Here is a 24,864-nt window from a genome sequence, read left to right on the forward strand (position 1 = left end):
AATTGCCTATGCTGCTCATGCATTGCATCTGCTCCTCACGGATATCATGGTACTGAAAACAATGGATACACTCTACAAGAGAGCCAAGGAAATGGTTCGGTATGTGAAGGGTCATCAAGTTACAGCAGCAATCTACCTCACCAAGAAGTGAGAAGAATAAGAACACATTGAAGCTGCCCAGCAACACCCGTTTGACAGGCTCCTGGAGGGGAGGGGGTCTCTCCAAGAAATGGCCACATCAGTCTGCCGATATGGACAGCCCCATCAAGAGGATCCTCCTGGATGATGTATTTTGGGAGAGAGTGGTAAGCAGCCTGAAACCTATAGCAGTACTATAGGTACTATAGCAGACTCCGCTAGCAGATGTAAGAGAAGAAATGCGCATTGCCCTGCACACTTCACTGTTGCTCCAAGCAGAGGAAACTGCAGTTCAGAAATGCATCTGAAGCCCATACACGCCGCAGCGTACTTGGACCCCAAGTATCCTTGCAAGAGCATCCTGTCTGGTGCAGAGATCAACAAGGCCTATGGTGCCATCACTACAGTGTCTCGCCACCTTGGCCTGGATGAGGGAAAGGTTCTAGCCAGGCTAGCGAAGTATACTTCCAAGCAAGGGCTTTTTGATGAAAATGCAATATGGCAGTCGTGCCAACTTATCTCAACAGCCACCTGGTGGAAGAGACTTTGTGGATCGAAGGCTCTTTCCCCTGTTGCCTCCATCATCCTCCAAAATAAGCTGTCTCATAGGGCAACTGGTCCTTGTTTGGGAACACACACACCAAAGCACTTAACAGGCTGACCAATACAAGGGTTGAAAAATTGGTGGCCATACAGGCAAATTTGAGGCTTTTTGAGCCTGACAAAGAGCCATCCTCAACAAGTTTGGAAAAATGGCAGTGAAGATGAGAACTCAGAGTCTGATATTCAAGACGTGGACATTGAGGGGGTCCAGGGAGAAGACATGGAAGCCTGAGAGGAAGACAACCAAAGCTTTAGTTTCTGGACTATCATTTTACAGATGTATGTTGAAAACATTTTTGGGAGATGCGATGGATCATTGTGGGATCATTCAATATTCCCTTAATTGTTGTTGTTCAGTGAAATCATCCCATGTGAAGAGTCAACTAATTTAATTAAAAGTTCAATTCGTAACTATATTGTTTTTTTTCTATTGGGAGAATTTAATCACTTGCAATTATGCCTACTTATGATACAGTAAAATGTTTATGTTTCTGCCTCCATATTATAAGTTAAATATATCCAATGCAAAAAAACATCTATATTTAAATGGTATTAATATTAATTTGCATATATTCCTGTTAATTCCCTCAGAAAGTTTCCACTTCTGAATAATCCCCAAAATGTGCAACCCTAGGTGCTACCAAATTTTTCAGTTGATGGCACCAGCACATGATTTGGTCACAAATTTTGAGATGCTGAGCAGCAATAATGACCTGACCTGGGTCCCATAATGTACCTAGATTCCATACAGAGACAGGTTAATAATGACTAGCCATCTTTTAAATGAGCATGCCCATGCAGGGCTTGACATTCAGGTAAACAAAGCTACTGGCCCGGGAAAGGGTGCATTATTTAAATGTTAGCTTTAATTACAAGTAGCCTATAATGACCGACCCTCCATACACAAATACACTTAAAAAAAATTGACAATATCACATTTACACTGATTGTATGAAGAGCAAAAATGAAACCTTCGCACAATCTTAAAAAGGGTGTTATTGTAAGTGATTTTGAACAATCACTCTACAGTTGTAAGTCCTATAAAATAAGTTGGATCTTTTGGTAAATTCCATTTCCTAAGTTTCACTCATAAAATAAAAGTACAGTAATTGGATGTTCGAAGTCCACAACAATGCTCAGGAGACCAGCTAAAAAAAAATTATAATAAAAAAATACAAAATAAATAAATCACTGGCACCCTAGCGACCAATTAAAAATGGGCATCACACAGCCAAGTCAAAATTTTGGTCACAGACCACACGCTCAAAATACGAGTTAGGTCTAGTTGGAAGTCAGGACCAAACAGTTAGAAACTTGCGTAACTGAGCAATTAGTCCATTACTAAATTTGATTTAGTAACCTAACTAGTGGTACAGAACTTAAATTCCATTTATGTATCATCAATATTTTACATTAGTAAGAGTTCTCTGAAGTCATCAGGCTTGGCTGAAGACTCAACATCAGCAGACATCTGGGATTTATTTATGAACAAACTATGTCAACCATGTCCTGATGAATAAAACAGCAGCACTAAAAACTCAAGGGCCTGAAGCTCATCAGCTGATGCTTGAAAAGTCAAGACAACACTAATAAATTGGACAGAGGACTGGTAGATGATTTCATACAAATGATTCCATATTCTTCTTAGAAATGTGTACTGGAATTCAGTTGGCATGGAGACCAGTAGAGATGGAAAGATATGGTGTAGTGTCTCAGAAGAGGATATAAGGTCAGCTTTCTAGCACTAGAGTGGACTGTGATGTCCAAACTGAAATAACAAAAGGGTTAACCTATTTGAACCCATTTGAATTTCATCACTTTTTGACAGCACCCCTTTTGATTTGATTAATCGGTTGAGGCACCATGCTCTTGAATACAGGGTGGGTGTCATGCTTTGGTTGATAAATGTACTAAAATGGAAATAAATGGACATTGACTTTCAAAATGGTACCACAAAGATGGTTGGAGGTCCACACAGAGAATGTCGACTTGAATGGGAAAATCTGTTGTTTTAAATTATACTGTCAGTTGTCCATGAGAAACCTACTGTAATTTTAGAAATATAGATACTAAAATAGACATGACCATTTAAGTTGACATTTGAGGGTGGGTGGTCCGACGACATATTCCAATAGTGTACCAGCTAAATTACTGTGGTCTGAAGGGACAGGTCCATTCTATGACTGAAGTGACACCCACCCTGTATCTCAACCCACGGCAGGAAAAAAACTAAAACCCCATGAAGTAAAATAGGGTCTAAGCTATAACATATGCAAATATTAAAAAGTTCACATAATTGGATAAATAAAATCAAAACAGCCAATCTGTAAATATATCCAAGAAATTATTAAATGGTTTGACAACCCTGTTTGGAAGCTTTTAAATGATATCAAACTCAATCGTTTATCTTTTCCAGTGATGAAGACATGGATGTCTCATGGTATGTCCAGGTTAGCGGCATATTTTGCAGAGGACGGTTTTCTGTCCGTGTCAGACTTTTCATACCCAAACCACGTCTCCGTGCTCTGCCACGTTCACTCTCCTCCGTGTTTGTTTGTGTTGCAAATTTCCTTCCACACGGCACGTAGAGGAGATGGAGGTGCTCAAAGTTGACTCATTTTGCATAGTATACACTATGCAAGAATCATGTGAAACTTCACATGTGAAATCATGTGAAGAATCATGTGAAACTAGCAAGAATCATGTGAAACAGTATGGAGAGAGTCTGCGGACGAGACCCAAAAAAGCAGTTGAGTGCTCAAAACAAACCCGACTCAAGACGTTGCAAGGCTTTTGCCCGCAGCACACCATATGGCAAAAAATCCTGAAAATGGAAGGAGATAACAGCTACAGTTACAACTTACATCTGCAAAGACATGGCCCCAATTTACACAGTGAGGACACGGAGTTGGTGCTAACACTCGACCCAAGGCACAAAATGCCAAGACGAAAACACTTCGATCAAGTCGAGTTGCCTCGTTTATATCAAGAGTGTCGGGCCAAAGTAGAGGAGGAAATCCACAAGGTAATGTACTACGATACAACAACAGATATGTAAAATACGAGCCTGACAATACACTTCATCCAAGACTGGACACACTGCAGTTGGTGTTTACAGACAGGCTATTTCCCAGATGACCACACTGGAGAAATAAAAGCGAGAGGTCTCAGGGAAGCTCTTGAGTTGTGGGGACTGAGCGAGGATCACATAGTCTGTGACACAACGGCTAACGTCACAAACATCCTTGCACTTCAGCTGAATGACTCGATACGTTCAGTGTTTTGGCCACCATCTTCATCTAGTCATTGGGGAGTGTCTAAAACAGAAAGCCATACCAATGTAAAAATATATTTCAGTAAAAATATATTTCAGTAAAAGTAAACCTTTATAGTAGGCCACGCCACGTTGTATTTCAAATGCCTTGAAGGTGCTATGTTTGTTATGTGACGTGCAAGCATGTTAAAAGCTTGGCTGAATATGGGGGTGTAGTCAAAGTAAATCCTGTTTTAAGTGAATGATGATACTGATAACCTGTCTGTCACAAAGTAACAGAAATGATCATTTTTACAAGGCTCAACAATACAGTAAATGCACATTTAAACACATCCACACACAATGCAATGAATGTGTTTCCTGTCCTGTAAAATAACATGCATCTTCTCCTTTATTTACACAGAGCGAAGTGTGAAACTACCCAAAGTGCAAAGACCAGTTAGAGTCTACAAGAAGTTGGTGGGTGCCTTCGCTAATTCATGGAAGAGAAGATGTGAACTGGCAAAGGCTCCAGCTGAACTGGGATTGCCTGCTCATGAGCTGATCACAGAAAGCCCTACCAGGTGGGGCTCTATGCAACAAATGATTGAAAGGGTCTTGGAGCAGGAGAAAGCTCGCTCACAGGTCCTCCATGCCGACAAGAAAACGCAACATCTGGTCCCAACTTGGTCGGACTTGGGACTTTCCGGAGTCCATAAACAAGGCATGGAGTCCTCATGGAGTTCACAGATGTCTCGTCTGGGGAGCAGTACACAAGTGTTTGCTACTTGAAACCGGTCCTCCATCAACAACCAGGTACTCAAGCCTCAGGATGACGACACTCCGCTCATCACGACCATCAAAGAGGGCATTCTAAACTAGTTCAATTGGAGAGCCTGTTGACTAAACAGGCAGCGTCAGCAGAGGCAGCCCCTCTTCCATCAGCTGCAGCTGCTAGCGCTTCCTGCTATGAAGCAAAAGAAGAGTTTGAGCAGCACCTTTGAAAAAGCAGCAATGCAAAGCTAAACGGCCCCTCGGTCAAGCGGAGAGTCCATTGAAAAGGAGCTCAACCTCTATCTCCAACTGGAGGCTGGTCCAGAGGCAAACCCAGTGGAATGGTGGAGGCAGCACGAGGCACATTTCCCCACAAGTGGCCAAGCTAGCAAAGAAATGCTTGGGCATCCCTGCCACAAGTACCCCATCAGAGCGGGTGTTCGGTACAAGTGGGAACATTGTAACATGTCAGAGGTCATCACTTAAACCATAAAGAGTTGACCAGCTTGTATTCCTGGCTCTCAACCAGTAAAACTAACTCCCTGAGATTCTGAAACATAAGGCAAACATTTTGAAGCATTGTTTGCAGCACTTTGGTTGTTTTGATATGTTATATTCCAAACTTGAAGGAGTGTTTTGTTTACTTTTTATATATTTATTTGTGTGCCTTATTTTACTGCTATAATTTAAACTTGAAAGTGTTCCATGTTTACATTTGGTATTTTACATACCAATATTTGTTAGACCTGTATTAATTTGTTTGCTGCTACAATTCAAATCAATTCTACTATTAAAGAGTATTATAAATTCAGTTTGGATATTTTAGACCTAGTCACATTCTAGGCCTATTTATTTTGTTTGCAACTATAGTTGAAGTGTTTTCTATTTACCTTTTTAGGTTTTATACATTCATATTTTGTTACATGCTTAATTGAAAATTTGCAAAAAGGTTCTAAATAAGAGAAATAATCAAATATGAGTAAGAACCTTTAATTTGTTGAGTATAATTCAAAACGTAATAAGAAAATGTACTACATCGGTATATGTATCGTTATCGGGATATGAAATGACCTATAACGGGATATGAGATCGCCCAGCCCTACTTCCACGTCTGTTTCTTATAGCCTAACCCCGCGGGGGGGGCATACATTACAACTTCACTCACTTTTACACAAGAGCAGAAATGTGAAAGCCTTTTAACTCCATAATCAAACATACAGATCGACCTAGTCCATCTGTATGTACAGTTCAAAAGCATGTTTGAGAACAATAAAGACATTTATTTAACTACATGCAATCAAGCTCACAGCACTAGATCCTAAATCAACAATGTTTACTGATAGGAGGCATATTGCAGTCACATATGGCAGCTTGCCTAAAGAGCCCATATTTACCATAGAAAATCATTAACACCCTTCTATAGGTCTGTAAACCATTAACCACTAGACAATTAAAAGTCCACAGTATAGATTCTCAGAAAACATACAGAAAACACAACCTTTATCAGTGATCAGGACAGAGCAAGAGTACAATAGAGACTGACTTGGTCTTTTTGATTAGCAGTTTGGTGAGGGAAAAGAGCAGTGCTGTGGTTTCTACTTTGACACATCTATTTAAAAAAAGTAGTGGTCCTGGCAACATAAGACAAAGCTTGGTTGAGAGAGAAGGAACTACTAGCCAAGGTCAAGTGAGAAGACTTAGTAGGCTACTCTAGTCGTTGGCTTGTACGTTACTGTAGTGTAGCTAGACTATTTAAAGTACACTTCTTATGCTGTGTAGGTGTCTGACGCTAGAATGCTGTCATGCTACTGGCCATACTTGTCACCAGCCCTGGGTATTGTTTCCTGCGTCAGTGGCTCTCGTGGCTTAATCAATGCACGACCTGTGATAATCCACCACCTGTCACCGTTAGCTTACGCATCCATGCTGCAGGACTTTAAGCAGAAAAGACAATCAGCTGGATATAAAGTTGACCAGCTAGTTAACTGTTTAATATACTTTTATCTAGCTGGCTAGCAGGTTTTACAGCTATAATTGCTGCATCAATAGCCCTCATGAAAAATATTATATTCTTGTCCACCCTCTAATACAGCTAGGTACAGTGCCTTCAGAAATTATTCACACCCCTTGACTTTTTGAAAGTGTTGTGTTACAGCCTGAATTTAAAATGCATTCAATTGAGATATTTTGTCACTGGCCTACACCATAATGTCAAAGTGGAATTATGTTCATTTAAAAAATATTTAAAAATTAATATAAAAATGTATTTAAAAAATGAAAAGCTGATATGTCTTCAGTCAACACATATTCAACCACTTTGTTATGGCAAGTCCAAATAAGTTCAGGAGTAAACACTTGTAATTAATAACTTTACCATGCTCAAAAGGGATATTCAATGTCTACTTATCTACCAATAAGTGACCTCTTTGCGAGGCATTGGAAAGCCTCCTTGGTCTTTGTGGTTGAATCCGTGTTTGAAATGTACTGCTTGTATGAGGCACCTTACAGAGAATTGTGTGTGGGATACAGAGACGAGGTAGTCATTCAAAAATCATGTTAAACACTATTATTGCACACAGCGTGAGTCCATGCAATTTATGTCATTTTTTACTCCTGGACCAACTTATTTAGGCTTGCCATAACTAAAGGGTTGAATACCCCATTCCAAATCATCATCTCATCTCTATTGGGCTACTGCTTATGCGGTGCGGTATCTTTAGAGCAGTGTCTTCCAAACTAGGGGTTGCGACCCCAAGAGCGGTCGCCAATTTGAAAATGGGGTTGCGAGAGAAACGGGGAAAAAATACAACTGTGGTCGTCAGTAACCTCCGGTAGACACTAGATGTGGTTGTAATAAACAGAACAGGTCATTTTCTTCCTACAAATGTGGCTCTGTTTTGGATGGTGTAAGCTACAAAATATTACAACCCCATCGTTGAAAGATAGGACTCTCAGGAACACACAGGTGTGATCCGTTTCCCCTATACAATGCACACAAACACTATCATTAGTAATCACGTTTCCATCCAGTTTTTATGCGAGTAATGTACTACTATATAACAAAAAAAACATGACAGCTGTGATGGAAACAGGACGTTTCGTTACATATATATGCCGACAGATCATGTTCGTTCAACATGGTGGGAAATTTGTGTCTGTAAAATTAATTATGCGATAAACGGTGGTGGAAATGACATCACATCGAAGTAAACTTGTAGTCAGGCATGATATGTTGTGTGGTCCTCGCACTACGACTCGGGAAGCATGCAGTTTATTAGGCTACTGATTAAATAATTTGATGAACTTCACAGGGTGGTGAAAGTGCACGGTGATCTTGATGCTCCTTTCCATAAAGAGAGGATCTAATTCTGGTGACATTATGATCAATGCTTTACTACTGTTTGACAAATAAAAATATTATTACCCATAATAATCTTATAATGTAGACTAGCTTACCCGCAATGTATCTGCGAGCTGTTGGCTAGAGCACAAGTGCCAAGATCAGAGTATGCACATTTGCTATTTATCGCAACAGTTTCTGACAAAACTATCGATAGAGTTGGAAATGCCACGAAACACATTGAACTTTCAAATAAGTACATCGTGTGCAATACGTCGTCACGCACTGATTTATTTGATCAGCAACAAGTCTGTTTGGTGGAAACACATCACTGGTGGGAAAATGCATATATTTCTTTATGCGGATTTTAGAATACTTAGCATGAACATCTGTCACCAATTGAATGGAAACCTTGCTAGTGATGAAGTTTGTTTCTACACAGAAGACCATACAAAACTATCGCCTGAAGATCATCTGAACACCCAATACTTTTCTGATTTCAGCCACTTCAAACCATACTTCCTTCAGATTGAACCCGAAATGCCGGTTATTTTTTATTTTTCATTTTTTAAACAACTAATTGACAACTAATTGACAGAGGTCGGTTCAATTATTTGAATTCTATGTTGTTCAGTTTTTTTCTGTGAGCTGCGCGATGTAGTAGGGAGTTGTAGTTTCCAATAGGCAAATATTCACCAGTTTAGCTCATAAAACGAGGTAATTAACTAAAATGACCATAATCCATTGCGCATATACTTGTCCTGCGCCATGGGTGAGACAAGACTGCATGATAATGAGGGCATATAGAGAGCAGCTGTTGCTTCGTGAGGTATCTATACCTGAAAATACACGACAAAAGTGATTGACTCCGCAGTATGCCTTATTTACTTTGAAGAACTACAAAATAGTGATGACTTAGATTTACGTTTTTTTTTAAAGTCATCAAATAAAACAAATGTAAAATACACAACACAAATATTTGATTTAAAGTGAATAAATTATGGGTAATAATTATTAATGGCAAGTCACTACCATCATGGGACATATAATCGTTTTTATTCTGTGTTGCTATAGCATTCAACCAAAATAATCGAACCAAAATCCAAAACGCTATTTCAATAATCGAACCTAAACCGAACTGAAACCCTCCCCACTAATCACTCAGCAATATGAAAAAAAAACTTTCAAAAGTACTGTCAGCCTGATTTGTAAAACTATCATAGATCCAAATTAAAAAGTAAACATTGGCCGTTGATTACATCACCTTTTTTTACATGGTAGGGTTGCAAACATTTTTGTTATATCAAAATGGGGAAGTGGGCCAAAAAAGTTTGGGAAGGCCTGCTCCAGCTGAACTGCGCAATTTGTGCATTACGCTCACAAAAAGAAAACGAAATAGAATTCAAATAATTTAACCGACGTTGGTCATTTTGCTAACCTTAGTTGTTTAAAAACGGACATTTCGGTTAATGGTTTAGCACCCTGGGACATGGTAGAAATGCCTACATCCACTAAAATTCCATTTAAGATCCATATCTGTTGTGTTTTATGGTGAAATTATGCCTACATTTATATTTAAAGCCCTTTGGAATACACATTTTACACTGAATAATATTTGCTCGGGGCATACAAGGCACCGTCGTATACTAGGAATGACCCAGCTCGTCTGGGCTGGCTAACTTCATTTTTTACATATGGGAGGATGGAAGAATCGATTTCATCTCACACCACGAACAGACATGGTCAGAATATCCGCTTTCCAATGCTGCTTTCGAGTAAGGTGTAATTTATTCGGCGTAAACATGACAATATCAAGCTAACTTTTCCAGCACACAATGAAAAGAATGAAGATAAGTCTTACCACCAGAGGATGAGGCACGCCAACAAAACGCGCAACCGCTTCATTATCTTCCCGCTGGGACCAACATCCTCGCTCTTTTAGGATTGTACTCACCTCTCGTGGCTATACAGTAAACACGAACATGAACTATTATCAAACTGTAATGTTTGTCGCTTATAAAATATAATAAATATTTAGGGGGAGGGTGACACTTTCCTAAAACTACACTCGATGTAGCTAGCCAGTTGATTTTTCATTCAGTCAACCCTTCGCCGACTCTTTTCTGCGCTAGTTGGCTTCTGTTGCTGTGCTACTCGCCTTCGCTAAGCGCTGCTGTGGTTCTCCCCTCCTCTCGGCCAATAGCATCAGGCAGCGACAGAGAAGTAGTGACGTGCTAAGGCACGGTTCCGCCCATTTCCTCTGCTTGAGCGGAGCTGGAACATGAACGCGTCTCCTCCATAAGAAAATAAAATATAAAACCCTGAAATATTTACATCTGATTGTGCAACTTTTGGATTACATAGTTTTGCAATAGGATGAATAATGAATGGTGGTTTGCATTACATCGCAGAGTAACTTCCAAAGACGAAGGGCAACATATATGGGATGGCATAGCCTACACAAGAAAATGCCTAGTAGCTAGTTGAGTTGACATTTTTCATGTCATGACATGACCCTACATATTTAATACTTTCTTTATTTTTAGAAAGCCTGGTGTGCAGTTCACTATTACAATTTTAAAATCAAGAGATCCTTGATCAGATTGCAGTCTTCTTCTCTCATCATCAATTGAAAAATACCTACACCCATGTCTATTTGACATTGATATTGTTGTTCAACAAACAAGTGCCTGTATAGTTAACTGTCTTTTATCATTCTATAATGTCTTCTCTACGCCCAAAGTTATACAAAATAACATAACTGTTCAATATTCACACATGGGCAGACTTGTACTGTTTTCTATCCGTCCTTGCCATATAGTAATATATCTGTATAGCACAAGGAAATATATATATATTTTAATGTAACCTTTGTTTAACAAGGAAAGTCAGTTAAGAACAAATTCTTATTTACAATGACGGCCTACTCCAGCCAAACCCAGACGACGCTGGGCCAATTGTGCGCCGCCATATCGGACTCCCAATCACGTCCGGATGTGACACGGCCGGTATATCCAATGTTGATTTCAAGGGGATGCGACTGTACTGATGTGGTACAGATGATTGCGCTTTTGGAGCAGCGTTGGATGCACAGAGTATCCATTATATTGAACAGATACTCGAATGTCTTTAAAAAATGGAAAGCATTAGGGAAGAGGCAATAACAGGTCCAGGGACCATTATTGCCAATGAGCGGGCAGATACACGTGTAAACAGGCACAACTGTTTCCACTAATCAACATTGTCTATATAATACACATTCATGAAAACAAGCATTTGCTCTTTTATCTTAATTTAAGGCTAGGCATAAGATTAGCAGTGCAGTGAAAACTCCTCGCGTGGTGAGAGAAAACAAAAAAACGTCCCCTGCTGGAGAACATATTTTGTGCCTAGTTATCCCTCTCGCTTCTCCTCTTCCTCTCTGGATGCGGTCAGTTGTTCTTAAACACGCACACACTACATTACCCAACATGCAACTGAGAAAAGCGCCCTTCTGAGAACTGCCTGTAATGAACTTATTTGTTGTTGTTAAAATGGCCCATAATACACTAGAATGTGTTCCAAATATATTTTAGCACCATTAAATACATTACATTGTATCAGATACAATTACATTCCAACTATTTGAGAGAAATGTATGTCCATTCTTAAGGCAAGGTCCTCACATTGCGATTGCTATCTCGTACGGTGAGCTGTCCAACAGAACAGATGTGAGAAGTTGACGAGCATTAGCTAGCACTTGTCTCTTTACGGAGTCAAAATCTATAGTTATTTCCCGCTTGTTCCGTGTGTGGTGAAGCCAGCAGGAGACCATGGACGTGGTCCGGGGGTTATTGTGCCTGTTCTCGGTGCTGGTATCTGAGATGTTCATGGTGGCCGCGTTCTCCCAGAGCATGGACAGCGACTTCACATTTACACTCCCTTCCGGACGAAAGGAGTGCTTCTTCCAGACCATGAAGAAGGACGCATCGCTGGAGATAGAATATCAGGTTCGAGGGGTTATTATTGGTTGAAAGTGTGATCCAAAAATGTGTACATGAGCAGATACATTTGCTAGAACTCGCGAGGGCAGCTTTGTAGACGGTCTACTAATAATATCAAATTGTAATCGTCACATGCTTCGTATACAGATGAAGACTAGAAGTGAAATGCTTAACGTAAACTCGAACATCGCCTTGGTCCGTACAATTGCCCTTATATTAGCGCCCCAAAAACGTAATACTTCCAGATCAACTGTAATGTCAATACCATTGTAAAGCGCAATTCCTCCCCTTTTCAACAGAATCAATTACATGACCTAAACGCTGCCCGTTTCTGAAAATTCAAGCAGGCAATGAGCTCGTCTGGTCTTTTTAAAAATGGCGGGTGGGTGGGGAAGCGAAACTTATGCGTGATAGTGAGAAGGAGAGATGTTGTGTGGGAAAATGTCTTTTTTTCACTCGATCTGTCCAACTTATCACCTTAGCATCTAAAATGTAAATAAAACACTATAAAGAGTTTATATAATGTGATTACATACCTATTTGAAGGTTTTTGTCGAATTTGAATCAGCTTTTTAGGGCGGTGCTAAAGTGATCTTAAACAGCGGCTTTGAGAATGATGATCGCGTGCAATGATGATGAAAAAAATGACTAGGTATCCCCCTTACCCCCGTCACTGTCCATTTCTTGTTTTTAACCTCTAGTGACACCCATCCCGTGAACGGGACCGTTGTCATCATCTGACATGAATTAGCATAACGCAACGGACAAATCGTCCTAGAAAATATTCCTATTCATGAAAATCACAAGTGAAATATTGGAACACAGCTTAGCCTTTCGTTAATCACCCTGTCATCTCAGATTTTCAAAATATGCTTTACAGCCAAAGCTAGACAAGCATTTGTGTAAGTTTATCGATAGTCTAGCATAGCATTATGCCTTGCTAGCAAATTAAATCGGTTACCTTTGATGAACTTCGGATGTTTTCACTCACGAGACTCCCAGGTAGATAGCCAAAGTTAATTTTTTCCCAAAATATTATTTTTGTAGGTGAAATAGCTCCATTTGTTCTTCACGTTTGGCTGAGAAATCGACCGGAAATTGAGGTCACGACAAAAATATTCCAAATTAGCTCCATAATATCGACAGAAACATGGCAAACATTGTTTAGAATCAATCCTTAAGGTGTTTTTCAAATATCTATTCGATAATATATCCACCGGGACAATTGGTTTCTCAGTAGAAGCGATTGGAATAATGGCTACCTCTGTACTTTATGCGAGATTTTCTCCGGGAGCATCATGTGACCACTTGCGCAATGTAGCCCCCTACGGGTATTCTTCAACATCAATGCGTAAAACTACGTCACAATGCTGTAGACACCTTTGGGGAATACGTAGAAAGCGTAAGCTGGTTCATAGCACATTCACAGCTCAATGGGGACTCATCGGCACGCAGCGCTTTCAAAATATGGGGCACTTCCGGATTGGACTTTTCTCAGGCTTTCCGCCTGCAACATCAGTTCTGTTATACCCGCAGACAATATCTTTACAGTTTTGGAAACGTTAGTGTTTTCTATCCAAAGCTGTCAATTATATGCATATTCTAGCATCTTGTCCTGACAAAATATCCCGTTTAAAACGGGAACGTTTTTTTTTTCCAAAAATGAAAATAATGCCCCTAGAGTCGCAACAAGTTAAAGGATGATAGAAGTGCTACACCTGGTGGAGAGAGATTGTAACACAGAAATAATTGCTTTATGCGTGCTGTACTTTACGACATGACACGTCAAGATGTAACGGAGGGTCAGTTTAAAAAAAAACTTTTCTCCAATACTATAGAGCCATTACCATGTCGATCAACGCTCTAGCCTCTCACCCCTGATTTTGACGTCAACACATTCGCTACAGTCCCATTAGTTTTCTTTGTAGCCTCGTTTGAATGTTGCGGTTGCGCACATTTGTACGGAATGGGGTGAGTTTGTTACTTACGGGTCCTTCCCAACAATGGGCGGGTATAATTTGTGCAACTTTCCAACAGGAATCTGTTCCAAAAGCTTCGTAAATAACCAGGTTGCCAACAAACATTGCATACAAAGTTGTATAGCGGCAGAATAAGGTACCGGGTAGGGATTGGGCTATTTCATTAAGTTTTTCACAAACAAAGTTAATTCTGAAAAATGTCTGTCCTCACTCTGGTAACCTTTGGACAAACATTAAGAATAAGCTACGTGGTGAGTTGATGCCTATTCCCCAGCTAGTTAGCTAGGTGAATTGCTACTTTATGCATTGTTTGTTGGCAACCAAGTACTTTATTACGTTTTTGGAACAGATTCCTGTTGGAACGTTCCACAAATTATACCCACTCCTTGGTTTTATGTACGGGGTACATATGTACTAGAGGTCGACCAATTAATCGGAATGGCCGATTTCAAGTTTTCATAACAATCGGAAATCTGTATTTTTTTGGGCGCCGATTTCCAATTATGATTATTTTTGAATATACTTTTATTTAACTAGGCAAGTCAGTTAAGAACACATTCTTATTTTCAATGACGGCCTAGGAATGGTGGATTAACTGCCTTGTTCAGGGGCAGAATGACAGATTTTCACCTTGTCAGCTCAGGGGATCCAATCTTGCAACCACGAGGCACTCCACAAGGAGCCTGCCTGTTACGTGAGTGCAGTAGAAGCCAAGGTAAATTGCTAGCTAGCATTAAACTTATCTTGTAAAAAAAATCTATCATAATCACTAGTTATAACTACTAATCCAGTTTAGCAGGCAATATTAACCAGGTGAAATTGTGTCATTTCTCTCGCGTTCATTGCACGCAGCCGTTTGGGCTGCCTGGCTCATTGCGAACTAATTCGCCAGAATTTTACGTAATTGGGACATAACATTGAAGGTTGTGCAATGTAACAAGAATATTTAGACTTAGGGATGCCACCCGTTAGATAAAATACCGAACGGTTCCGTATTTCACTGAAATAAACGTTTTGTTTTCGAAATGATAGTTTCCGGATTTGACCATATTAATGACCAAAGGCTCGTATTTCTGTGTGTTATGTTATAATTAAGTCTGATTTGATAGAGCAGTCTGAATGAGCAGCAACAGGCCCGTAATCATTCATTCAAACAGCACTTTTGTGCATTTTGCCAGCAGCTCTTCGCAAGCACAGCGCTGTTAATGACTTCAAGCCTATCAGCCTAATAATGGCTAGTGTAACCAATGTGAAATGGCTAGCTAGTTAGCTGGGTGTGCGCTAATACCATTTCAAATGTCACTCGCTTTTAGTTTTGGAGTAGTTATTCCCCTTGCGCTGCAAGGGCCGCAGCTTTTGTGGAGCGATGGGTAACGCTGCTTCGCGTGTGGCTGTTGTCGGTGTGTTCCTGGTTCGAGCCCAGGTAGGGGCGAGGAGAGGGACGGAAGCTATACTGTTACACTGGCAATACTAAAGTGCCTATAAGAACATCCAATAGTCAAAGGTATATGAAATACAAATGGTATAGAGAGAAATAGTCCTGTAAATACTATATTAACTACAACCTAAAACCTCTTACCTTGGAATACTGAAGTCTCATGTTAAAAGGAACCACCAACTTTCATATGTTTTCATGTTCTGAGCAAGGAACTTAAACGTTAGCTTTTTATACATGGCACATATTTTACATGGCACACATTTTTACATGGCACATATTGCACATTGGCACATATTACTTTCTCCAACACTTTTTTTGCATTATTTAAACCAAATTGAACATGTTCATTATTTATTTGAAGCTAAATTATTTTTATTGATGTATTATATTAAGTTAAAATAAGTGTTCATTCAGTATTGTTGTAATTGTCATTATTACAAATTTTTAAAAAATGTCAGATTAATCGGTATCGGCTTTTTTGGTCCTCCAATAATCATAATCGGTTGACCTCTATGTCCATATAACTAGGAATAAAACTGGCAGATAAACAGTAGCAGCAGCAGAATATGTGCTGAATCAAAAAGTTATTTATCAGTTTCATGGCTTGGGGTAGATGCTGTTTAGGGTCCTGATAGTTCCAGACTTGGTGCATCGGTGCCATGCGTTAGTAGAGAGAACGATCTGACTTGGGTGGCTGGAGTCTTTGACAATTTTTAGGGCCTTTCTCTAGCACCGCCTGGTATAGAGGTCCTAGTTTGCAAGGAGCTAGGTCCCAGTGATGTACCTGGCCATATGCACTACCCTCTGTAGCTCCTTGCGGTCGGATGCCAAGCACTTGCCATACCAAGTGGTATGCACCAAGTTAAGATGTTCTCAATGGTGCACCTGTATATCTTTGTGGCTGTGAGGCCCATGCCAAATATTTAAAACTTCCTGAGCCACAGTAGCCATTATGGAATTGCACAGCTGATGCAGCCATTCCAAAATGGCTACGGTGGCTACTGCTAGTTAGCATGAGGACAAAAAGGTCAGTTTCCCAGGAAAACTAGCAGTATTTCAAACTTGTTGTGTAAGTGTGGCCATAGGTACAATTGAGGAAAGTGGCATATCCAATCGCTGCATTGATGTATGTTTTCTGACCCATATCCCGGCTCCAGGTGTCTTAACGTAACCATGATTGCATTCCGACCTCAATGCAACTCAGTGTAAACAACAAGCATAACGGTAGGGTCGGTATCTCCTGGCAATCATTTTACCAGACCTAGCTATAGGCCTAATGCTCTTTTCGAAGACATTTACATTTAAGTCATTTAGCAGACGCTCTTATCCAGAGCGACTTACAAATGGAAGAATAATGATATTACATTATCGGTCCCTGTAACTCCTCTTTCGTTGCCTTAATGGTGCTCTGCTGATGTCTTTACAATGTTTTCAAATTAAGTAGTGGCCCTGAATGACATCAAATAAATTCAAATGTTATGTCGCATGCGCTGAATACAACAGGTGTATTACTGTGAAATGCTTACTTACAACCCCTTAATTATTTTCATCGTTGGTTAAGAAAATGTTTACTAAATAAACTAAAGTAAAAAATAAATAAAAATGTAAAAGTATCACAAAATAACAATGAGGCTATATACAGCGGGTACCAGTACAGAGTCAATGTGTAGGGGTACAGGTTCGTTGAGGTAATTTGTTCATATAGGTAGGGGTAAAGTGACTATGCATAGATAAAATAGGGAGTAGCAGGAGTGTAAAACAAGGGCGGGCAATGCAAATAGTCCGGGTGGCCATTTGATTAATTGTTCAGCAGTCTTAAGTGGTTAACAAGCCTTTTAGACCTAGACTTGGCACTACCACTCAGGCCCACCACTGTTGTCATCAGCAAACTTAATGATGGTGTTTGAGTCGTGCGTGGCCACTCAGTTATGGGTGAACAGGGAGTACAGGAGAGGACTAAGCACGTACCCCTGAGGGGCCCCCGTGTTGAAGATCAGTGTGGCGGATGTGTTGTTACCTACCCTTACCACCTGGGGGCAGCCCGTCAGGAAGTCCAGGATCCAGTTGCAGAGGGATGTGTTTAGTCCCAGGGTCCTTAGCTTAGTGATGAGCTTTGTGGGCACTGTGGTGTTGAACGCTGAGCTGTAGTTAACGAATAGCATTCTCACATAGGTATTCCTTTTGTCCAGGTGGGAAAGGGTAGTGTGGAGTGCAATAGAGATTGCATCATCTGTGGATCTGTTGGGGAGTTATGCAATTGAAGTGGGTCTAGGGTTTCTGGGATAATGGTGTTTATGTGATCCATGACCAGCCTTTCAAAGCACTTCATGGCTACAGGTGTGAGTCATTTAGGCAGGTTACCTTAGTGTTCTTGGGCTCAGGGGCTATGGTGGTCTGCTTGAAACATGTTGGTATTAGACTCGGACAGGAAGAGATTGAAAATGCCAGTGAAGACACTTTCTGGTTGGTCAGCACAAGCTCAGAGTACACGTCCTGGTAATCCATCTGGCCCTGCGGCCTTGTGAATTTTGACCTGTTTAAAGGTCTTACTCACATCGGCTACGGAGAGCGTGATCACACAGTCGTCCGGAACAACTGATGCTCTCATGCATGCTTCAGTGTTGCTTGGCTTGAATCGAGCATAGAAGTAATTTAGCTCATCTAGTAGGCTCGTGTCACTGGGCAGCTCGCGGCTGTGCTTCCCTTCTGTAGTCTGTAATAGCTTGCAAGCCCTGCCATATCTGATGAGCGTCGGAGCCAGTGTAGCATGATTCAATCTTAGTCCTGTATTGACACTTTAGCTTTTTGATGGTTTGTCGGAGGGCGTAGTGGGATTTCTTATAAGCTTCTGGGTTAGAGTCCCGCTCCTTGGAAGTGGAAGCTCTACCATTTTGCTCAGATCGGATGTTGCCTGTAATCCATGGCTTCTGGTTTGGGTATGTACATACAGTCACTGTGGGGATGACGTCATCGATGCACTTAGATGAAGCCAGTAACCGATGTGGTGTACTCCTCATGCCATCAAAAGAATCGTGGAACATTTTCCAGTCTGTGCTAGCAAAACAGTCCTGTAGCTTAGCATCTTTGTCATCTGACCACTTTTGCATTGACCGAGTCACTGAGAGAGAGAGCTTTGTATGCCTCCCTGTGTGTGGAGTATAGGTGGTCCAGAGTTATTTTTCCTCTGGTTGCACATTTAACATGCTGTTAGAAATTAGGTAAAACAAGTAAGTTTCCCTACATTAAAGTCCCCGGTCCCTAGGAGCGCTGTCTCTGGATGAGCTTTTTCCTGTGTGCTTATGGCGGAATACAGCTCATTGAGTGAGGTTTTAGTCCCAGCATCGGTTTGGGGTAAATAGACAGCTACAAAGAATATAGATAAGCTGTAGACCACACTATCTACCAAGAGAGTTTATCATGAGACACTCTACCTCAGGCGAGCAAAACCTAGAGATTTCCTCACTATTAGATTTCTTGCACCAGCTGTTGTTTACAAATATACCGGAGGAGGTATGTTATATGTTATGTTATGATATGTTATTCATATCGTTGTTCAGCCACGACTTGAAACATACGATATTACAGTTAATGTCCCGTTGGTAGGATATGTGATTGTAATTAGTCTATTTTGTTGTCCAATGATTGTAGATAGGACTGATGTTAAAGGCAGATTACCCACTCGCCGTTGGATCCTTACAAGGCACCCCAACCTACGTCCCTGGTATCTCCATCTTTCTCCTGCGAATGACAGGGATGTGGGCCTTGTCAGTTGTCTGAAGTAAATCCTTTGCATCTGACTCATTAAAGATGATAAAATCTTCTTCCAGTACGAGGATTAGTAAATCACTGTCCGATTACCTAGAAGCTCTTTTCGGTCATAAGAGACGGTGGCATTAACATTATGTACAAAAAAATTATTATAAATAACGAGAAAACACACACAATAGCACAATTGATTAGGAGACTGTAAAGCGGCAGCCATCTCCTCCAGCGCCATTGTAACACATGGGTGTTTGTCCATGTGGGAAAGGGCACTGTGGAGTGCGACGTAACATATCTCAACATAGAACTTTGGTAAAGACCTATTTCAAAGAAAATAAAAGGTTATGTTAACATTAATGACATTGAGGGATTGTCATACCATCACTGTAGCCGACATCTAAGTTCCCTATTGTTGTGTCTACCACCACAGACAAGCTATCTCTGTGGCATGCTGGAACCCCACCCCTGCCCTTGGAGTGAAAACAAAATGTTGATAATGTCCTTAGAACTGAGCAGCTCCACAAACTTAAGTTCTTCATGGCCTCTGTTGAATGTCTGTGTTTTTGAAATACTAATAACTAGACATTTTGTAATTCAGTTTGGAAACCTTGACATTCTTTGCCCCTAAACAACAGAGCAGACAGAGATGTGGAAATGCTGAAGGGCATTGCCATGGTAAGAGTGATGCTGAGACTGATATGTCACTTAAAAATGTTGATTAAAGTTAAACAAACCACACATTTCTATGCACAATGACTAGTTAAAACCTCTTGAGTGTAGGGGGCAGTATTTTGATGTGTGGATGCTTTTCTGACTTTCGTGACCAATCTACTTGGCTGTTAGCTGTTTGTAATATTTTGTCTACTGAGAGAGATGTGCTTACATAAATGCTTGGTATGCTTTCGCCGAAAAGCTTTATTGAAATCTGACTCGCCAGGTGGATTAACAATAAGATAAACTGTGTTTTGCTATATTGCACTTGTGATTTCATGAAAATTAAATATTTTTAGTAATTTAATTTGAATTTGGCGCTCTGCAATTCAGCGGTGGTTGACAAAAATGATCCCGCCAACGGGATGGGTGCATCAAGAAGTTTAACAATTTCCACAGAAAATGCTACAAAAACATATTTACTTGAAGAACAATGCAGATGCAGTTTGGTAACAGAATGACTGTTTGTGCCGTTTGTTCCGTCATTCTGTTACCAAACTTTGCACCTGCACTGTTCCAGTAAATGTGTCTTTGTAAAACGTTAAGTGGAAATTGTTATAACTAGTCCTTATGCATAGATAGATAAGGTTTAACTCTGGACATTTTTAAAAGTGAAAAATCTGAGTCTCCACATCACTCTTACCGTGGAATTTCCCTGAACTAATGATGAAACTGTAGAGAAACCGACACCAGGAAGGAACTGGTTTCTTTACTCATGTCTTGTATGGACTTCACACATTGTGAAGCCATCTGCTTATTCTGAAACCTTTCAGCAGCAGCTCTATGACATGTCTCTCCTCTCACCCATCTTACTTGTCTCATCTGTGTGTCCTCAGGTGTTGGACGGAGCAGGTCTGGACGTTGACTTCAGCCTGTCCTCTCCTACTGGACACGTTCTGTACAGCGACCACCGCAAGTCAGACGGAGTACACACGTAAGAGACACGAACATCACCACGCAAGTGTGTAATACACACTCACATGGAGGACACACACGCTCTCTCTCTTACACTCTCCCGGTGTGTGTTTCCTTTAGTGTAGAGACGGAGGACGGAGACTACATGTTTTGTTTTGACAACTCGTTCTCGGCAGTATCGGAAAAGATCATTTTCTTCGAGCTGATCATGGACAACATGGAACAGGAAGGGGAGGAGCCAGAGGACTGGAAGGAGTACATCCATGGGACTGACATGTTGGACATGAAGCTGGAGGACATCATGGTGAGGGGCTGCACTTATACTACACCAAGGCACCGATGGGCTATATACCCTATGGGCCTTGATCAACAGTAGGTCACTATATAGTGGATCGGGCGCCATTTCAGACACTCCCCTAGAAGACATGGTTAGTAAGCATGCATTGCTTTGATATGCAACAGGACACGTGTCAGACATCTGTAGCACGTCATGCGAGGGGGTGTGATTTCTCACACAACAGTTCACAGAATTCACGCGTCTTTAGTTTTTTGAATGTGATACTGGATCTTCAAAAAATAATCCCTGTGTAAATTAGATTAGTAATGGTAGAGTGGTGTATTGTTGGGCCGGGACGTTGGTAATCGTGGCAAGGAAACAAAGCACCAAGCAGATTTAATTTATTTTGAAAACAGCCCTAATGTTGGAAACAAACATGTTATCATCCAGAGTCACATTTATTCATTTTCCAAGCTATAGCACACTATTTTACATAGAGCAGGTTTTTAAAGGACCAAAGAGTTTAGTCTTCTTCAGGTTTTCATTTTTGCTGATACTGGTATTGTCCCGGTCCTAGTGTATTTTGTGTGACAAGGCAGGCAGAAGCCGTCTCGTCTGAGGCCTGCCGTCTGTTGACATTGGTGTTTTGTCTGTCCTTTCTGAAGTAGAGATTGCTGGCATTACAACATGTCAGTGCACAGAGCACACAACCACACAGGTGGTGTCACTTTGACACAGCACACACACTGCCAATACAACGGCACAAGGTCAGAGAGACCGAGCACCACAGGCATCAATGTCACAACAATAACCACACAATCACCTGAAAGCAGAATGGATTTATCTTTATACCAGACCCCACCCCGTGTATCAGGACACAGGCGTCAGTTGGTCAGGGGCAGGAAGTGTAAAGTACAGCTGTGGAGGAAGTCGTGTTTGTCCTTTGAGGACTCACCAACATGGCGGGTTTGTTAACATGCACCCACCCCTTCCCCCATCCTGTTACCTTGTCTCCAGGGACCTCCCCAGTAGGGAATATTACTGTGTCAGTCAACATACATAATCTCTATGCCCCTGAAGTCTGGCCTACTCTGTATTGTTGGATTCTAGTTCCAAGATGCTTGTATGACTATCAGAATAACCCAAACCATTACCAACCTCTTTTTCCCTCTGCTCTCCAGGATACCATCAACAGTGTTAAAGCCCGGCTGGGGAAGAGCCTTCAGATACAGACGCTGCTCAAAGCCTTCGAGGCCCGTGACCGCAACATACAAGAGTCCAACTACAACCGGGTCAACATGTGGTCCATGACCAACATGCTGGTGATGGTGCTGGTGACAGGGGTGCAGGTCTACCTCATCCGCTCGCTGTTCGACGACAAGAGACACACACGCACGTAACAACCCGCCCACTGGGAGGGGTCGGGAGGGACCGGCAGCTCTGTCTTGATCAGCCAGCCAATAGGGAGTGGGGACTGGTGGTGAAGATGCAACTGTAACTCATTGGTTTTTATGTACAACATGCACTCACATTCATCACACATCTTTAGACACAAATGACCTACCCATCCAGTCTCTTCATCTGCTCTGTCTAGCTGCCGGGGGACATTATTTGTATCTGCTCTGTCTAGCTGCTGAGGGACATTATTCGTATCTGCTCTGTCTAGCTGCTGAGGGACATTATTCGTATCTGCTCTGTCTAGCTGCCGAGGGACAGTATTCGTATCTGCTCTTGTCTAGCTAAAAATCAGTGGAGGGTGAGACACCAGCCAGACCTTCAGAGTCATTGGCTTTTAAAAGCGAGCGTAACAAACAAGTGTTACCCATTGATATGGTAATGTTACCTCTCAACTTTGTCTTCCAGACACTGAGGTGAGACTGCCCTGTCTGTCACATCTTTCAATGTCTCCCAGTATACGATCTGTAAGTCATGTTGCTAAGCCTTTTACTGGAGTAGGTTGTTGATATACCTGTAGAGACTTTGATTTAGCAGTTTGTGCCATACTACCAAAACTTTTGCCTTCCAAACCGTGGCTGGAGTGGACAGCATGTGCACGCACACACACACTTTCAGATACTCACACAATCTCTCACCCACACACTAACACATTTCTTCATAGAAACATCTGTTGCCTGCCAGTGCCAGCCCTCCTTTCTGTGGCTGGCCTTTTCACTGCTTGGTGAGTAGAGTAGGGGAAAGGGAATAGTTTATTCCGTAACCCTCTAAATCACTGCTGTACTCTTCCACTCCCTCCTCCTCCTGACTTCCACCTATAACTCATGTCCTGATGGTCTAATGTCAGACTTGGTGCCGACAGGCGAGTCTGGTTTCAGTCCTACAGACTGATGAGATGTGGAGTCCGCTCTGCCCCTCTCTTTTTCTCTAGTGACCACATTCTATTTCTAACAACCACACCCTGCACCTCATTGGGGCATGGAAGGTTTCTTGGAGAAGGGTTGCTTGGGACTGAATGAGGTGGGAGTGGTTGGGAGATCCACTAATTGACTTATTTGGCTTTATTTTGTAGGTTGTCCAATAGTGTACATGACAGAGCTACAAATGTACACACGTGTGGTTGATACACTGATATGTGCCAAGATTTTGGAGCAGCCAAACAAGTTGTCTGAATGCTCTCTAAATGCTCCCTATATTACAGAAATGTTCCTATAAATACTCACTGTGCTGCTGTGTTGAGTAACACCACACCTCCATCTTGTGGCTGGACAGTGAACTGCTCACAATCTCACCTATAGGACTGGCTTTAATAAATATATATACATTTTTTTTTTAATTGAACCTTTATTTTTCCAGGCAAGTCAGTTAAGAACATTATTATTTCCAATGACTGCCTACTCCGGCCAAATCCAGACAATGCTGGGCCAATTGTGTACCACCCTATGGGACTCCCAATCACGTCCGGATGTGATACAGCCTGAATTCAAACCAGGTACTATAGTGAAGTCTCTTACACTGAGATGCAGTGCCTTAGACCGCTGCGCCACTCGGGAGCCCAGTTTTCAACCTACCCCTGCTTTGAAATATTACAGTGATGCAGTATCCACTCTTTGACATTGAAAGAATAACAACATAAAATTGTGATGTTTGAGGGGTCTTGCGATGTGCTATTATGAGCTCCCTCTCATTTACAGCTACTCAAACCATTGGGCGAGTTAGTTTAGCATAGCATGGTGCCCCGGAGGGGCAGAGTTTACGCATTTTAGACCATTTCATTAGTCCACCTACACAGTCATGCCAAATTAACTCGCCCATTGTAATGGTTGTATTGCCACTGCCTCTCTCTGCCCACCCATGGTCTGTCATTTAGTATTTTAGCTGATGCTCAAACAAGCATCACATTGGGTGATTTTAATAAGTGAAATGAAGTGTTTAAAATCCAGAATTTCACTGTTCTGCTCCAACCTTTTGTTCCTTTCTGAACAAGACCATATTATATTTTGAAGAACAGACTGAACTCTTACCCTACAGACAAGCTGTTTAGGATAGTGTTATTTTACTAATCTGATGGAACAAGGAGGATAAAATATTCTGGGATATTTATCAGAATGTTCTGTAGATGTAAATGAAACAATCCTACTTTTCTGAACATGTCACGTTGTTTCCTTTGACTTCAAATGGTTGGTAGGTTGGTGAGAAATAAACTTTATACAGATCCAGCACTTGTTATACAAGC

At 41.3% G+C, this 24,864-nt stretch overlaps 2 protein-coding genes across 2 annotated transcripts in view; one reads left to right on the forward strand and one right to left on the reverse strand.

Annotated features, from left to right (window-relative positions):
• The window catches only part of suco (SUN domain containing ossification factor), a 67,148-nt gene extending 56,859 nt beyond the window's left edge, over nt 1-10,289 (reverse strand). The window contains 1 exon segment of the mRNA XM_046352913.1: nt 9,970-10,289. Coding sequence (XP_046208869.1) covers nt 9,970-10,013 — 44 coding nt within the window. The 5' untranslated portion in view covers nt 10,014-10,289.
• A 1,471-nt stretch (nt 10,290-11,760) lies between these two features.
• tmed5 (transmembrane p24 trafficking protein 5) lies at nt 11,761-24,847 on the forward strand. Its single transcript, XM_046352920.1, has 4 exons — nt 11,761-12,097; nt 20,818-20,915; nt 21,017-21,200; nt 22,355-24,847. Exons 1-4 carry the CDS (start codon nt 11,921-11,923, stop codon nt 22,571-22,573), a joined length of 678 nt encoding a protein of 225 aa, XP_046208876.1. The 5' UTR covers nt 11,761-11,920; the 3' UTR covers nt 22,574-24,847.
• Nucleotides 24,848-24,864: the final 17 nt, after the last annotated feature.

The sequence above is a fragment of the Oncorhynchus gorbuscha genome, linkage group LG06, assembly GCF_021184085.1.
Source record: "Oncorhynchus gorbuscha isolate QuinsamMale2020 ecotype Even-year linkage group LG06, OgorEven_v1.0, whole genome shotgun sequence".
In the NCBI taxonomy this organism is placed as follows: domain Eukaryota; kingdom Metazoa; phylum Chordata; class Actinopteri; order Salmoniformes; family Salmonidae; genus Oncorhynchus; species Oncorhynchus gorbuscha.

Bases quoted from the DNA above. Each gene is read 5' to 3' on its own strand.
- tmed5 (XM_046352920.1), top strand. From the start codon at position 11,921: ATGGACGTGGTCCGGGGGTTATTGTGCCTGTTCTCGGTGCTGGTATCT. The intron at 20,916-21,016 runs GTAAGAGACACG...TGTTTCCTTTAG, and splicing joins AAGTCAGACGGAGTACACAC to TGTAGAGACGGAGGACGGAG. The intron at 21,201-22,354 runs GTGAGGGGCTGC...TCTGCTCTCCAG, and splicing joins TGAAGCTGGAGGACATCATG to GATACCATCAACAGTGTTAA.